Source organism: Ixodes scapularis, unplaced genomic scaffold, assembly GCF_016920785.2.
Source record: "Ixodes scapularis isolate PalLabHiFi unplaced genomic scaffold, ASM1692078v2 PGA_scaffold6__148_contigs__length_123643588, whole genome shotgun sequence".
NCBI lineage: Eukaryota > Metazoa > Arthropoda > Arachnida > Ixodida > Ixodidae > Ixodes > Ixodes scapularis.
This window is the reverse complement of record NW_024609881.1, coordinates 21,630,393-21,646,473: the sequence shown is the minus strand read 5'-3', so window position 1 is coordinate 21,646,473 and position 16,081 is coordinate 21,630,393. Positions and strand designations below refer to the sequence as shown.

At 48.1% G+C, this 16,081-nt stretch overlaps 1 protein-coding gene across 1 annotated transcript in view; it reads right to left on the bottom strand.

Moving 5' to 3' along the window:
* Window positions 1-2,135: 2,135 nt before the first annotated feature.
* LOC8044145 (protein tweety) overlaps window positions 2,136-16,081 on the bottom strand; it is a 52,403-nt gene continuing 38,457 nt past the window's right edge. Inside the window, exons 11-14 of the mRNA XM_042294647.1 lie at window positions 15,371-15,510; window positions 12,068-12,169; window positions 6,530-6,596; window positions 2,136-5,438 (exon numbers count right to left, since the gene is read on the bottom strand). Of these exons, the coding sequence (XP_042150581.1) occupies window positions 5,400-5,438; window positions 6,530-6,596; window positions 12,068-12,169; window positions 15,371-15,510 (348 nt within the window). The 3' untranslated portion in view covers window positions 2,136-5,399. The remainder of the gene's footprint in view (window positions 5,439-6,529; window positions 6,597-12,067; window positions 12,170-15,370; window positions 15,511-16,081) is intronic.

The window sequence follows — 16,081 nt, the reverse complement described above, 5'->3', positions numbered from 1 at the left end:
CTGTTTAGTGGGTCTCAATAATATTACGGTAATCATATTTATTTGCAAGACAAAAATGTCATCCTGGGTGGCGTGCAAGGCTGTGCAGAACCGGAGCCTTGCAGAACGGTCAGAAGCCTTACGCAAGTGAAGTGCAAGTGCACCTGCGAGCCCATAACCCTCGAGGAAAGTGGAAAATGACGTGTTGTAGACTGGTGAGCAACGCTAGGATAACCCAAAATTCTTGATCGCTCAAAGTCCAAAAAATTATGCGGTACCAAAAAAAAAAAAAAAAAAAACTCCGAGCACTTACAGATTTTCCAATCTCACTCTCGATTACCTCGGCGCAGCTGCTTCGAGAGCATGCATCAAGAGCAAGAAGAAAAACAAGGAGACTGCCGATGTCTCGTCAATATCACTCCCGGGCTCAAAGGTTTTATATATCCAAGTCGGCCGCAAGTGCTTTTGCAGTGGTCGCAAAAGCCCATCTGATGGATGTCATTAATAATTGCACATGCAACTTCCGAAATTTCTATAAATTTATGACAAATGCCTTTGCCCTTTCTTTCATCAAGAAACGAAGTGAGGAGGAGCCCAAATTGGGGGAAGACATGGACCTTTAACAGGGCTCTTCACGCGCTATAGTCCGTTCAACTTCCACTGCTACTCGAGAAGGTGGGGCGAGGGAAAGGAAGGCTAAGGAGGAGGAAGCAGACGGAACACTAAAGAGGAGAGGGGGAAACCTCCTCCAGCATTTCGTCTGCTTCCTCCTCCCCAGTTTTCCTTTTCCTCGCCCTACCTTCTTGAGTTGCAACGGACTATAGACAATTTTTTTTTTGCAATTACATTTTTTGGGGTGTTTTGTCACGCACCTCTAAAGCGTCCAAGAAAAAAAACAAAAAATATCAATGTTGGGGTTGTCAGTGAATGGCTTTGACAAACAATTTGATATCAGATTCAAACTGAGAATCCACTATTCACAGATGTCCACATGCAACGCTTGGACATACTGAAACCAGAGACTGCAGGCAAAAAGAGGAGACACTACTCACTTGAACTACGCTTTCTTGTAATGTTTGTGCAAGCACCGAATTTGCTATGTGATAGAAACATTGTGATAAAACATTTTTTACAACAGAAAAGGTTTATAGTAAGGATGAGTGTTCTGTAGTAAATAATAATCTTTATTTGCAAAGTAATGTTACCCCGGGCGGCTTGCAAAGAGAAAACATAAAGGCCCGTACACTTGTGCATCTTCTAGCCAGTCACAATAAGTGTGCAATGCTGGTAGGCGTTCCAGGTACTAATAACGCAAAGATACCGATTTAAACGTAAATGTTAGACGGAGTCGGGTTTGGTTTAAACTTTAATGTAAGAGACTTCCAAGTAATTCATAAATGTGAGGGGGCCCCCCAACATTTCCAGACTAACAGCCGTTTCTTTTTCAGGGAAACCATAACTGCTGAGAAGCAGCAGTCTTCCTTCCTCTAAAGTAGTAGTAATAACCAACTGATTTATTTTGCAATTTACTTCATACACACTATTTCACAGAAAACTGGCAAAACATTTCCTGCAAAAACTATGCACCACACTGAATGGTTGTACTTTTAATTGACTCATTAATTAGTGAAGATAAAGGTATGGTCCCAATTATATTTTCTAGGCATCGTCAAGAACTGTACGAGTCATTTTTAGAATGATTTAATCAAAAAACTTTATCGTGCCCTGAAAAGAAAAAAAAAAAAATCAGGGTTAGCTTTTTTTTGACTTATTTAATATCTTGGGTTCAAAAGCCAATAAGACAACAAAACCACAGTGGTGCATTCCAAGGGCATCAATATTCTATATCTGCTTAAATATTTATCTTTTGACCATGCCCAGCTAGTTTGTCATTAAAAGCATACCACTACCTATAATAAAAAAAAATTAACCATTTTACCTAACTGAAGCCCTATGGACCTAACTAGTGACAATATGTCAACAACCTGTTCCCTGCACAATGCGCAGTTTTTGAGGAAAAACTGTTGACCTCTATTTGACAAGATGCCCTGCGCAGGCAGGTTCTACCCTACAGAAATGGTTTCAAGTCAGACAGATGCCAACACACACGAACCTGCAACGAAAAGCCAGAGAGATTGACGTCGCCACTCGGAAGATTGGATAAGCGGTTTTTATTCGTTTGGCTACTTTTTCCACAAAACTGCTAGGTGTACCAACGGTAGGAAACATGGTCTCGCCTTTTGCGCGGGTCGAGAAAAAAAGCCGTAGATTGTTTGTTCGGCCGGCTTTATGGGCAGCACTGGCTGTGTGTATGGTCCACGGCTAGACTTTCGTTCCCTTTAAAAAGTCGTCTGCAAACGGTTCCCATGGTTGCAAGACTTTGGCAGTTGCCGCTGCAGTGGATGGTCGCTTCATTGTGGGCATTTTTTCTACAGCAGTACCAGATGCCACATTTAGGAGGGTCACCCAAGAAAGGTACCAGTGCCATTAGGGACAACGCTTTAAGGTGCAGTTTCCACTGCAACGTGGCGCCCCTAGCACCGAGTTTCCCCTCGTTTCTCAAAGTCTTCGATGTTGTAGCCGGACTTTACGGCACCGAATGAACTCCCACCCTAGAAATTTTCTTTCCCGATTTTGGGGCAGCCGGAATGCAAAGCGTGGAAAAAGCGGCCACGTACATCTAGTCGCGAATAGCTTCTCTACGACAGAGGGAATCGGAAAAAGGTAAATTCAGATTGAAGCGTCGCATCTGCGGAAACAAGGAGGTGCCTTCTGTATTCGCAAGGGTGCGACATGCACACTCGTAGCAGACGAATGGGCATATCGCACGTTGCCAGACCATGTTTTGCATTCCGCCGAACCACGTGGAGAGAGGAAAGTTTCTGGAATATCAAGACCGTTGTCCTTGTTGAAGAGCCGCTTTGGAACACGGACAGATTTTGTCTGTAACCCGACGTCAAAAATGTTTAAGCAAAACAAACGCTCGCGAGGGTGAACGAAGCGCGGGTTTCGGCCAAGGGACTTTGCTTTGGACACAGATACAGAGACAAACAAATGCACAGACAAAACCACGGTGGGGGTGGCACGGTGGGCATGTGCGTGGAAGGAAGCGTGATTCGCAACGTGCCCGAGGAGTGTTCACGGCACAGAGCACAGATGTTGAGCGACCACGACACACACACACACTCTCATCACGCACACTTTGGCTACCGCAAAAACAACTGTGTTGGCAAACACCGCTTCCTTTGTTTTCCTCTCGAAGAGGCTGTAATGGAACGTGTGTGGCAGCTGAACCTTGCTGTAAGGGATGTGCACGTCGATGGACGTCCGACAGTAAAACGGACAACTTTACAGTGTAAGCGCCATCTTTGTCAACCCCAACATATGTGCCCCCCAAAAGACCATGAGCTGTCACAAGGATTACAGATCGAACACAACCTGGCAAAAGACAATTTTGGAAATATGCAGTGTCCCTGCCATCTTCCCGACGCATTAGGGCAATCCAAAGCGGTTCGTGCTGGTCAGCTATTTTGCGACTCTATAACACAAATAAAGAGATAAATAAACGGTGTAAGCGTATGCTCTGTTACATGCTCATTCTGTTTTCTTTGTGCTCTGAATTCGCAATGGTAAAACAGAAGGGATTGCACAGCTCGCAGAACGAAGGGAGCGTACGAGTCGACTGCATGGAGCAATGTGCAGTTTCCAAGAAGCCTCGCGCAATTTTCCAGTCTGTCATTCTTTCCACAAACATAACGAAAACTTGAGGAATGGTGTGGTTTCCTGGTCGTAGCATGTAGAAGTAACAACCTAAAATGAATCGTTAAAATAAATGAGAATGTCTTCAATCTCGACGTCAAGTTGCGACGTAAAAGGGTGCGTCGTTGCGCTTGTGACAATCTCATCAAAAGAATGTTGTGGCTTCAGATTGTCGCGCTGCGATAAACGACGACAAAACAAGGAACGGCAAAAAGCTCGGAATGTGTTGCCACGACAGCATAGGCAATACCGCGTGAGAAATAAAATGCAACAAAGGGGAGAAGACCGGTACGCGATTGGTCCACTAGCACGCTTCGGTTTACGCAAATTCCAATGCTGATTGCACCACAAGCCCAGGACCCCTAGCTCACGAACGCTCGAAAATCGTCCCACAAAACGAGGTTTGCATCGTCGCCGCGACATATATGTACAGAACTTGAGCATTTGTGTGGAAGTTCCCCCCTTGTAAGACCTATACATGGTGATATACAGAGAAAAGTGCTACAGTGACACCATTCCGAGGGTGGTCACACCTCCAGCAGGGAGCATTTTTTGATCGAATTACATTTAAGTAGTTGCTCGTGGGCATGTCTGACCATGCCATTCTGCTATGGATCCCGTGCAACGGTTCCTTGAGAAATGGCGTCGAGGGTTTGACCGAAAGTGGCGGGCAGCCAGAACATCTAGTGACCCCGAGCAGACGGCACCGGCACTGAGGCTACATGGCGCAGAACAGACTGCCGCCGACAGAAGCGAGAAAACAGAAAACCAATCCATGCTCCCACCGTACAACGGGAAAGGTGAGGTGCGAGACACGCGGCAACGTCGTTCACAACCGGTGCCTCGAAACGAGTCTTAAGAGTTCGAGCTCAAATGGCCGCTTCCTGTCCGCACACGTTCGCTACTGACTAGGTGTGGGCTTTCCCCCCCTCCTACACCCCCCCCCCCCCCTTTCGGCTAAAAGACAAACAAACATTCCGAAGACAAACAGAGTAAACAAGTGGCATTGACGGATATGGTTGAGAAATAGAAAGAAAACACCCACGGAATGTTTGTGTGGTTTGTTCGCAAACACCAACGAGTTAAATTTGGACCGTGGACTCGAGGATCCAAGTTGGATGAGCATCCATTTGTTCTTGAGTTCCAGCGGCACTGCAGGGAAAAGTCCCACTTGGTCACACACACGTTTCGTAGCACAGAGGAGATGCTGAATCAACAACTTAGGACTTGGAGTTAGTCCCAGCAGACTAGGCCTAGTTTGTTAGGCCTAGCTGCTTAGGCCTAGCTGCTTAGGCCTAGCTTGTCAGGTCTAGCTCCTCCAAGCTGAAGACTGGTGAGAACTGCGGTGAGTGCAGCAAGCAGGCCTCTAGTCTTCCGGTATCCCAACATGTTCCTTTCAACCGATGATGGTTGGGGGCCACTTTTTTGTAGCTTGCTTCGCTAATGATGGCTTCAGTGCGCTGCTGCTGGATGAAGCTGGGAAGGAAGTGTGCCTTGTACCCTTCGGCGCTGGGCAGAACTCGGAGGATGCTCCTACGAACGCGCTGACGGAACAGACATTGGGTGACGAGGAATGGTGATAATAGTAAGGGGTCTTCTTCCCACGGGAGGGGTGTGTCAGTGTCAGAAAAAGCGAGGGCTTTCCCTTTGCGTTTGCTCTCTCAAAACTTGGTGGCGCACGTCAGGTCGCCGTCATGGTGCTGAAACGGCAACAAGGCGGTCAGGTCGGTAGAGCCCTTCGCGGCGCCAGCGCTTGGTGGTACTGCCCGTTGGCAGGGAACAGGGTTGCAGGGGCCCCAAAGGAAAAGAGGAGAAACAAAACATTCACATGCGAGGGAGGTCAGGCACTCGCAGAACAAAACAGAACGGCTGGCACAAGCAAGACTTCCACTAGTTGCGAGAATTGCACGACACTTCTTAAAACTGCTTGCTACGTCAAACTCGCTTTCACCTATTCATGAAGTTGATCAAATTCATGAGCTTGGTCATGCACATGTATTCTAGGGTTCCCGCAAGCACGTAAGTGCACAGACATAATCTGACTGTCGGATTGCCAGATACCAGAGATGGTTCAGAAGTTTTTTCTAGCTATGTACTCTATCATTAGGAACTTAAATACCACTAGCCACATACGGCGGTTTCACGAAATCAGTTTTCACCTGCCAAGTTTTAAGGGATGGTCAAATGCAAAAGCATGACCGATTGGCCCCATCGACGACAGAACTCGAGATGCATGTTCGAGGATATATCTAGTCTCATATACCCACGCTTACCCGGCTTTTTTCCCATTTAGAGTCACCCCTGCAGCAATTGCCAGGGCCATTTTGCTCGTTCACGAGCAGATTGTTCAGGCGACTGGTCAAGTTTAAAATAATTATCAACATTTGTAAAAATTTAGTACCAGCAGATTCCCTTTTATGTCGCCGATTCTTATGCCAAGTGAGAGAACTTGAGCATGCAGGAAAACACTGCCTCCGTGCATATTGTAAATTCAAAAGGAGAATCCCTTTTGAATGAACGTGAAGTTCCCAGCATGGACTCCGGCAAGATATTGAGACGGAAGTATCTGTCACATGAAATCGCCCTATGATCAACACAGGCAGTAGCTAGCAGACAACTAGGCTGCTTTCTAGCAGACGACGAGGCAGTTTGTTGCAGACGACGAGGCAGTTTGTTGCAGACGACAAGCCAGATTTCCAGCAGACAGCAGGCCACATTGCAAACCGCGGCGGGGCAGTCTTCTAGCACACGAGACTGGCTTTGCAGCAGAAGGCTTGCGAGGGTTACCTACCGTAGGGGGCGGCGTGTACCTGGCCTGCAGGAACGCCTGCTCCTCACGGCTTGCGGAACGTCCATTCCTGGAACACGGGGAACCAGAGGCCCTCGAAAGGCCGTCGGTGCAAGCACCGCGCCCTCCCCTCGCCAAGATCCAAGCCACGAAATAAGCTACGCTTCAGAGTAAAGACACTTCGGTTATCTTGAGGCATTCAAATTATTGTAGCTAGTTGTCTCCACTCCAATTTGCATAAAGTTTGACTGTAGCCAACGCTACAGTCCGATGGAGTCAATCAAGCAGTGCCAAAAGTGTGCTGTCACGGTGCACGTCGTCTTCGTGCGTTTGCTTATCAGTGGCTAAACCAAACACGCGCATTAAATTCAGCACGATCCTGCACTTTTTTTGCTTGCAATTGTCTTAAGAGCCGGTGATAGCAAATGCAAAAGGACGACAAGTGTCGCGACGATGCACTTTTGGCGCCGACTGATTGGCTTCATCGAATCGTAGCGTTGACTGCGGTCAGACAATGTTAAACGGAGTATAGAGCTTCACGCAAAATCACGCTGCCAAACACCTTACACTCCTGCGACGGACACCGTCACCGAAACTGCGACAGAGCAAAACGACATCACCCCAGCTTCCAGACACTGAGCCTAAAGCATGGCTGTTGCGTGTTGCCAATTGTGCCCCCGCTCCATACGGGCAACAAAATAATGCAGCCCGGAAGACAATCTGAGAACGGTTTGTCGATACTCTAGGTATCGACAAAGACTAGCCCTAATCCAAGCTATGACACAAAGCCCTGCAACAAAGGGGAATCCATCTTTAAAGTGTCCAGCCTCTGCAGTGTGTCAAGAAAGTCTGTGGGTTGGCCGCCAGAACAAAGGACCGCCCGACAGCCGCAGGAAAAGGAAGGGTGCGGGTGGCCAGGAGGAATGACGACTCTGAAGCCAGCGCCAGGCAACGCGGAATGGCCATCTTCTAAAACGCTGCACTCTTCTTTCTCTTTGCAGGAGAAAACCGATCGTCCCTCGCCCTCGCCTACGGTCACAGCAGTCGCGGATGAGGGGACGGGGACGACGTGCCAAGTGGCAGAGAAAGGAGCCTAAGCTACGGGTGCAGAAAAACAGCATTCGGTTTTCCCAAAAAAGAAGCGTGTTTTGGAGGATGTTCACTTTCCTTGGTTCCGGAATGCCAATCACTTTCCTTTGTCTCTCTCCCAGTATTGGTGAAAACCTCTTTTCGCGATGTGCCAGGCATCCTCGGTAGAGGCAGAAAAAGGTTAAGACTAGCATGCATTCGTCGAATCAAAACAACAGTTCGAAAGATAAGCTGTAGACATCACCGGCCATCAGTATACCTACCGTTACATTTAGCTGTTATTGCTGTTGACTATGACAATGCTACACTGCAGTGGTAGAGGTTACCAACCTACGGGACGCTCAGTAAGGATTACCAGGTGCCCTTCAAGATTTTATCCCATGTGAAGCTATCCTTAACTAAACGAGGTACCTAGTAGCATCCGTTTTTCCTTTAAATTTTCATTTCTCGAATAATTAAGAAGATTGCAGTGCAAGGCTAGGGCTGCAGGTTCCCATTTTCATCTCTCTATCATCCTATCATCCGAAATGCCGATTATTTAATCCTTGTAAAGTTTGCAATTGCAAAGGGATGTGTGACACGAGGTGTCAAACTCCTCCAAGACCAAATTCAACAACTCGGGGTAGAAGTACTACAGACAAAGCTCCAGTGTGCAAATGCGAGACAAATTGCAGTTGTTGCAGCATTCAGACACCAAGCAAAGGTTGATTCATCCGAAGCCTGGCTAAGTACAAGTCACTTCCTCCAATCTTGAGTAACACTTTCAAGGACAAGGTCATGAAGATGCGCCCAACAGCAAACACAACTCTCTCCAAGGACAGAAACAGATCTAACCTGGAACAGAGTCGCTCCCGCCGACCACAAACAATAGCTCTGCCTAAAAATAAAACCAAGTCCACCCTTCCGCAACACAAAACCCGGTACGTCCAGAGCATAAAGCCTTTCCTGATGACTGTAACAGCAGTCTGTCACAGGTACAAGAACTACCCTGCCTAGGAGCACAGAGCATTTGCCGGTGACTGTAACAGTAGCTCTGCCCCAGACTTCTTAATGCAGCGAGCCGCTGTTAACACCAACTACAGGGACATCCTGCCCAGCAGGAGAGACTTGGTCTACACAGTTGCAAAGGTATTATTTAAAAGGAGCAAGAACTGATCTGCTCAGAAGTAGAATGCCACTTCTCCTTCCAACTGGGAGGGTACCACCTCTATCAAAAAGCAGAAAGCAATCTAATCGCAACTGCACTGGCAAAATGGCGAGTGGCCCCATTTTGGAGCAAATTCCACTCCACTAAAATCGGTGGATTCGGCCAGAAGCCACTTTGTGGCGCACACATCTTCCAGTCTCGCCAAGCATGATGGGATGCACACTGCGGGAATGCTCCCCCATGTTCTTTTATTATCATTATTATTTCTACGGGGCATTTTTATAAACTTCGCACACTTGTTTAAATAAAGCTGCAAAAGCTGCACTAATCCAGTCTGTGGAGGTGAGTTGTACGGCCAGGGGGACATAATTTGCGGGGATAATCGGCACATAAGTCAGATAATCAACTAAAACTTGTTCATTAACTCTTTAATTATAGAAAATAAGCATATGGCTCGAACTACAAACTTGCCGAGCGTCGTCGGAAACTACTAAATCAGTAAATTTTAGGAAAATGTTGAGCATGTGGAAAGCACGGTTGTGCATTAAAGTTGCCACTTGTGCAATAGGCACAAGGCTGGCGATGCGAGGACCACGACACCACTGTGCACTTTACACTTCACACCCCCAGGCCCAAGTGGTTCACACATCAGCGTCCAAGCACTTCGCATTTGCCTCTAAACCCTGACGACCAGCAAACACACTGGCACAATCTATCGTGCAGCCCTGAAACACCTCTGACCCGCATATATATGTACTGTTTTAATTTTTTATGCATCATTGTCCAAGCACTTCGCATACCCGCATATATATGTACTGTTTTAATTTTTTATGCATCATTCTTTTACGATGCCTTTATCATATCCGACAAACATGGAGATGCATGGGATGCGTCGCAAACAAGCAGTGCATGTGTTGCTACCCCGACGTCACGTGGCTTTATGATGTCACTCGACCTCGCGACACCATGTGACACCATAGCGTCGCAGACTTTCGCAACATCCGGGTGTCAGGTGACGTAATAGTGTCACGTGACATCATGACATTACGTGGCACACCAACATCGCATAACGCTGTGCTGTCACATCACACGACACCATGACATAGTCACATGGCATCCCGGTGTCACGACACGAGTGTCATGCGGTATCAGGGTGCCATATATGTGATATAGGCCTGTGGCTATATTGCTTATACAGTCGATCCCGCTAGAGCGAACACCGCATGAACGAGATTTCCGCAACGACTAAGCATTATCAATTTCCCATTTGTTGGCCATAGAAGATAGCTAATAAACCGTCTTCCCGCAACGGGCAAATTTTAGAACACTGCTACGCTTCAACAAAGGTTTCGTAACCAAAAATTAAGTTAACCCGGTCACCTAATTCGTGAATTAAAGAAATATTAAATTATTTTTACGTTTGATATCACAGCTAGCTCTCGCCAAACGGCTATAAAAAGTGCAGGTGCCGTGTTAACTGCTGCTCGGAGGCATCGGAAACCTAAATATTGCTTAGTGATGATGATGACAATGTGGAGGAGCATTCTGCGAGAACTCCAAAAACCTTACTCCCCGCAAAGGCTGTTCTGCGTCAGGTTTGGGCTCAAGCCAAGCCAAATCTGCACAAGATGGCGTGTTGACAGCACGTCAGTACAAAGAGGAATTTCAAACCTCTTTGAGTCAGTACCTCAAGGCACGGTACCAGTCGGCAGAAGATATTGCGCAACAATTTGGCACAGTTCATAACAGAAACAGATTGTTCTCAATGGCAAATGCTAGCAAATGCAACAGCATGGGCGATTTCTCTCAAGTAGAAAATGTATATATCACCAAGGTGGCAAGAGACAAAAAAGAAGGCAGATATCGCGGGCAAGTTTGGTGCATCTATGTTGAGCATCAATGCCGACATAATTTGTAATCACTCATGAAGAGATGAATGAAGAACATATCAATAAAAGTGCTAGGAATGGCGATGACTTAAATGGTTAGGATGAGGCTGCCCCAGCACTCGCGTCCCGGGTAATGAACACCTGCCAAATAACCCAAACTTTTGCTGGTGTCCAGGATGACAATGTCACAATGCAATTTTCCTAAGAATCGCATCGTGCCGCTCCTTTACAGAAAGTGCAATCAGTCTAGAACAATTGTTTTTTTGGAACTAAAGCTCATTCGAGTCCCACCAGAACTAATATATCATTGCCCCTTCCTGATTTCACAACACCAAAGTTCCTGTGGCAACAAATGTTTTTGCTCACTTGCCCCGTCAATTCTGCAACGCATAGCAGGAATCTACTGTATGACCTTTTCCTGAATGTTGGTCGAGCGAAACTCTCGAGCGAAACTCTCGAGCGCAATGCGTTGCTTTTTTTGAGTAACCCGGCTCTTAAATACAACGTGTCAATTCTGCCGACATTGTAAGCAACTGTTTCTTGGAGATAATGCGTAGATTTGACCGTGCTAATACAGCAAAACCTTCAGTCACATATCAAAAGCGATTCCAGGGCTACCTCAGGGATGGTAGAGGCGTGTTCCCTCATCATAACCGGTTCCAGGAAAACCCAACGCACTTGAGCACACGCAATCGCAACTGCGCCAACTAGCCTTTACTCCCGTGGGTCGTACTACACCACAGAATGCGGATGCCAGTGGGCTTTCGAACACTGAGGCACAAACCCCTCGTTCTGGAGAGAGATCGAGCGACTTCTGGAACACGGCCCCCGTCTAACCCCTGCAAAGCTGGGGCTAGAGTGGCTCCGCGCGAATCGTCAAATTTGGGGGTTTCAAGCGCCGAACCAACTAAGGGCATCTGGCACTCCCTGGCGGAAGACCGAGAAATAATTTAGAACACCCGGGGATCTTTTGACGCACAGCCGAAACCTCCGCCTTCTTCGCGACAGGTCTGGATTTGATCGCGGGCACCTCGATCGAGATTCAAACCCACAACCCAAGGATCCGTAGGACGGCGCTACGTCTCAAAGCAACCGAGGCGGCTTCCGCGCGAATTGCACGCTCTGTCGCGAACTCGAGTCGCCGCCTTAAGACGACCTGCAGAAACCGCCGCAGCCGACACACCCGACCCCGCCTGCAGAGCGCCCCGGAGGCCCTCTCCGAGATGTCCCCCGGGGGGAGGGGAGGGGGAGGGGAGTCAGAGGTGTGCTGGGGCGTACGTGTCGCGGCTGCGCCTGGCTGCAGCACCACCCACCGCGGAGGGTGGCAGGAAGGGGTCCTCCTCGTCCAGGGCTTCCCGGGGCCGTCTGCGATGGGGCCACGTGAGGAGGGGAGGAGGGGGAGGGGGACGGGCTTACCTCTGCCGGATGTGGATCCAGGTGTGGGAGGCCACCCAGATGAGCACCGTGAACAGGAGGCCCGCCCCGGCCGCGGAGGCCAGCATGAAGGCCGTGCCCTCCCTGGGAACAGAGGCGTTGCTGTACACACTGGCGGAGCGCTCACGATTGCTCCCTCAAATTCCCCCACTTCTCCGAGCTTGAATATTTCGATTAACTGTCCCAACCACTACGAGAAAAGAAAATGCGGAGGATGGGGTTGTGCGGCGAACATTCCCATTTAATCCGGTGAATAGAGGGGTGGCATCACTTCCCAGTGATGCCTCGGGCAACCGCTACTCAGTGCGAAAGCCATCCACGCCGTCGCATGCCACACGCTTCGTTGCGCGTCACTGCACCGCCCACATTACCCATTTTCCCCGACTTGGCTAACTTTATGACAGTTTCCCCGACGATTCCTCGACTTTTCCGGATGCTTTGAAATTCCTCGACAATTTTAGGTTTTCCAGGCTGGCAGAAACCCCGACCTTGCGGTCGCATCTGTGAACATGGCTTTAAACTGCGGTGTCGGAAACGCATCTTGGACTGGCATGTTTATGACCCAATTCGCCCGTGCGTCGGCAACAAATGGCGACGCGGGAGCCGTCTGTTGTCGCCACCTCGGCGGTCGGTCGTTAAAGTTGTGGCAAGAAGTACGAGCAAATGCAGGCGTTGCCGTACGTACTTTCGTGAGTGTTGCCAAACATGCTTGTTCAACGAAAGGTCACCAACGCAAGCTTTTGTGGAACGAGCATTAATGCTAGAAAGAGTCTTATCAGAGCAAGCAATGTGGGTTAGCTTGCACTAGTCGCCTTTGCTGTCCAGTTAGCCTAAAGACGTTGGGAGCTCTGAAAGATGCAACCGGTGTGCACGACTTGCATCCTGCTAGACCGGCAAATATTGTCTCGCTCGAGTTTACGGCAGTCTTTTGGCAGCGTGAAAATGCGATATTTGCCACGCGTGTGCAAGCAATGAATTTTATTTCGCGAGTCTTTTGGTTAAAAAAACAAACTCAAGTTTTGAGTTCAGTCCATCTGTTCAGCTGTGCTAGCTACTGTATTTACATGATTGTAAGTTGACCTCCCCACAGTGCGTGCCAGAAAAACAAGAAAAAAAAAATATATTACACTTTAGGGGCGCATTGAACGGCGAACTTGGGACAACCACAGGGCACCTCTGTCGAACACCTGGCCACCGGCCCGCACTCGATGCCTTCTAGCGTGCTTTGGCTACACCTGGACGCATGGGACGCACGAGGTGCCAAAGCGTTATCAGAGCTAGGAACCTTGCGCTGGAAGCGAGACAGCTGAAGCTCCTCCCTGTCCTCCCTGTACTGGCGCCATCGTTCCTCTCGTCATCATTGCAACATTCCCCTAACATGTGATGGGCATTGCTCAACGAAATATCGCACTTCACGAACGACCGTAGCATCAACCGCATCTTCTGCATTGGCTCGGTGATCGCGTTGCACGTCGAGGGCAGGGACCGATCGCGCACTTCTGCAATGTACGCTGCAAGCTTGACCTCCGACTCTTGGAAAGCATCCAGACATATCTAAATTTTGGCCCGCAAAACCCTCTTCGTTTGGCGTCGCAGTTAAAAGATCCTGTGCCGTAGCAGACGCCGCTGCCACACACAGTTGTTGGTTGCTTTTGGATGAAGAATGGCAGTAAAGGAGTATCGAAAGCCTAAACTCACCGCACGTCAATACTGAGAAACATAGTTCACACCCAGCACAGTTGCACAATCTTGACACTCCATCAAACATTGTGCAGCCGCGCATCATATGAAAACAAGCAGCAGGTAGTGAGGCTGTTTCAGTGGCTGTTCCGACCAATCCAGCGTGGCTCCTACATTAAGTGCCGTCACCCCCGGGACCCAGTCCCGCTGCTGCATGGCACGGTGTGCTGCGCGCCGTTCGTTGGTGTGCAATTGAGCTGATTTGCAATTCGCAATCACCATGATTGTGATACTCCCTCGCGAGCTAAAGGAAGATAGAGCTTGTAAAACAAGCACACAGAATGGCACAATGCTACAAGTGCAGCCGGCTGAACTCGTAACAAGGCCAGGTGTTGTTGATGCCGCGATTGTTTCATCTTCGTCGGTGGTGGGATGTTATGGTTCCGATTATAAGTCGACCTTTCAGTTCACATTTTCAGAAATTAAAAAATAGGTCGACCTACAATTGTTTAAATAAGGTAGTATGTACAAAAATTATGGGTACTTTATAGCTTTTTCTAAACTTTTTTGACACCAAGAAATCACCCACCCTGCTTTTTTGTTATGAATTCCAGGTGGCAATGACTCGGAATATTGCGACGAGTTGTAGACAAGTTACTGAATGCAAATGAGTTCAAAGTGAGTTTAAATGTATACACTTTTTAGAAACTTTTGAAAAAAAGTTTTAAAGTTAGTTTGGATTCAAGTTCTAAGCAAGTTATAGATGCGGGTTCCAGTTGAGTACTACGTAAGCGAGTTCTGGATGTGGGTTCTAGTCATGTTCTAAGCAAGTTAGAGGCAAGTGCTGGATGCAAGTTTTGGAGAAGTTCTAAGTGAGCTCTGGATGCATCTTCTAAGAGAAATCTTAGCGAGTTCTGGATGAAGTTCTAGGCATGTTTTAAGTAAATAATAGATATAATGCAATTAAATGCAAAGGTGCAAGCGAGCTGTGAGTTCTAGGCAGTTCCGATATACGAGTTCTAAGCGATTCCTGGTTGCGATATCTAGATGAGTTCTGAATGCGAATTCTAGGCGAGTTCTAAAAAATTTATGGATGCGAGTTCTAGAAGAGTTTTGGATGAGAGTTTTAGGCTAGTTTTGAATGCAAGTTCTAGGTCAGGGGTAACCAAGCTGCGGCTCTTCACGTGTTGAAGTGCGGCTCGCGGCTCCCTCCCCTACCCCCCCCCCCCCCCACAACCCGCCTACCTCCCTCTCGGTCACATGAGCACTCCCCAAAAAGAGAAATGGAACGCGTTTTCAATCAAAGGACAGGTTGCGGCTAGGTAGTCTTGTGCTACTGCTACCTTACGTACAGTTTGACTGCTTTGGCTCAGATAAAATGAAAGCAGTTCCAGTTTCGTTTATTGCTCTGTACAAAAGTTTGCCCCCCCCCCCCCCCCCCCCCCCGCGGCTCTTCGAAGTTTCGTGGTTTTGTTTGCGGCTCTTAGGTCGAGTCAGCCTGGCCAGCCCTGTTCTAGGTGGATGTAAATCAAGTAGGATGTAAATTCTAAGCATGTTCCGAGAGAGTTCTAGATGCAAGTTTCGAGTCGCAAGGCGTCAACTCACAAGAGCCCCGTGCAGGTGGCGCCCATTGCACTGCGGTACTGCTGATGGATGTGGCGGCAGTCCAGCAAGAGTCCCAGCTGAGCCAGCACAGTCTGGGTGCTGTTCAGCTCCTGTCCCAGCTGACTCAGCAAGGAGTGCACCTGAAGCATCAAAGACGACAGAAAGAATAACACACTTAAGACAAAGGGACGATGGAGCAAGTTCACTATTTAAAAAGCTTTACGCAGAACTTTTACTTTGCCCTGTTTACCCCAGTCTCTATGCCTCTGACCTAAAAAAGATATCTGAAACAGAGCTGAGTGAACGGGGTTCGTTTTTGTTTTCAAAGTCAAATTTGAAGGTTTTACGTGCCAAACAAACCAAACTGGGGATTCAGTTTCGACCACCTGGGATCCTTTTGACGTGCAACCGAAATCTCGGTACAAATGAACAAAGATTCCGTAGGCCAGCGCTTTGCCTCGAAGCAATCGAGGCGGAACCGTTTTTGATTCAGGTGTTCATTAAAACCAGACATACTTGAATCCGTCTGCAGTTCCAAAGCTTTTCTGAAGGAACTGGGCAGACCTCGTTCCGGAAGGAAGAAAACCGAGTACAAGCCTAGTGTACAAACGAGGTAAACAAGAATTCACTTTGAATCTGGACAGTTAGGGCAGCCAATGTGGGGAAAAAAACTGCACATTCCACGACCATGAGGCGGCATAAAATTGAATT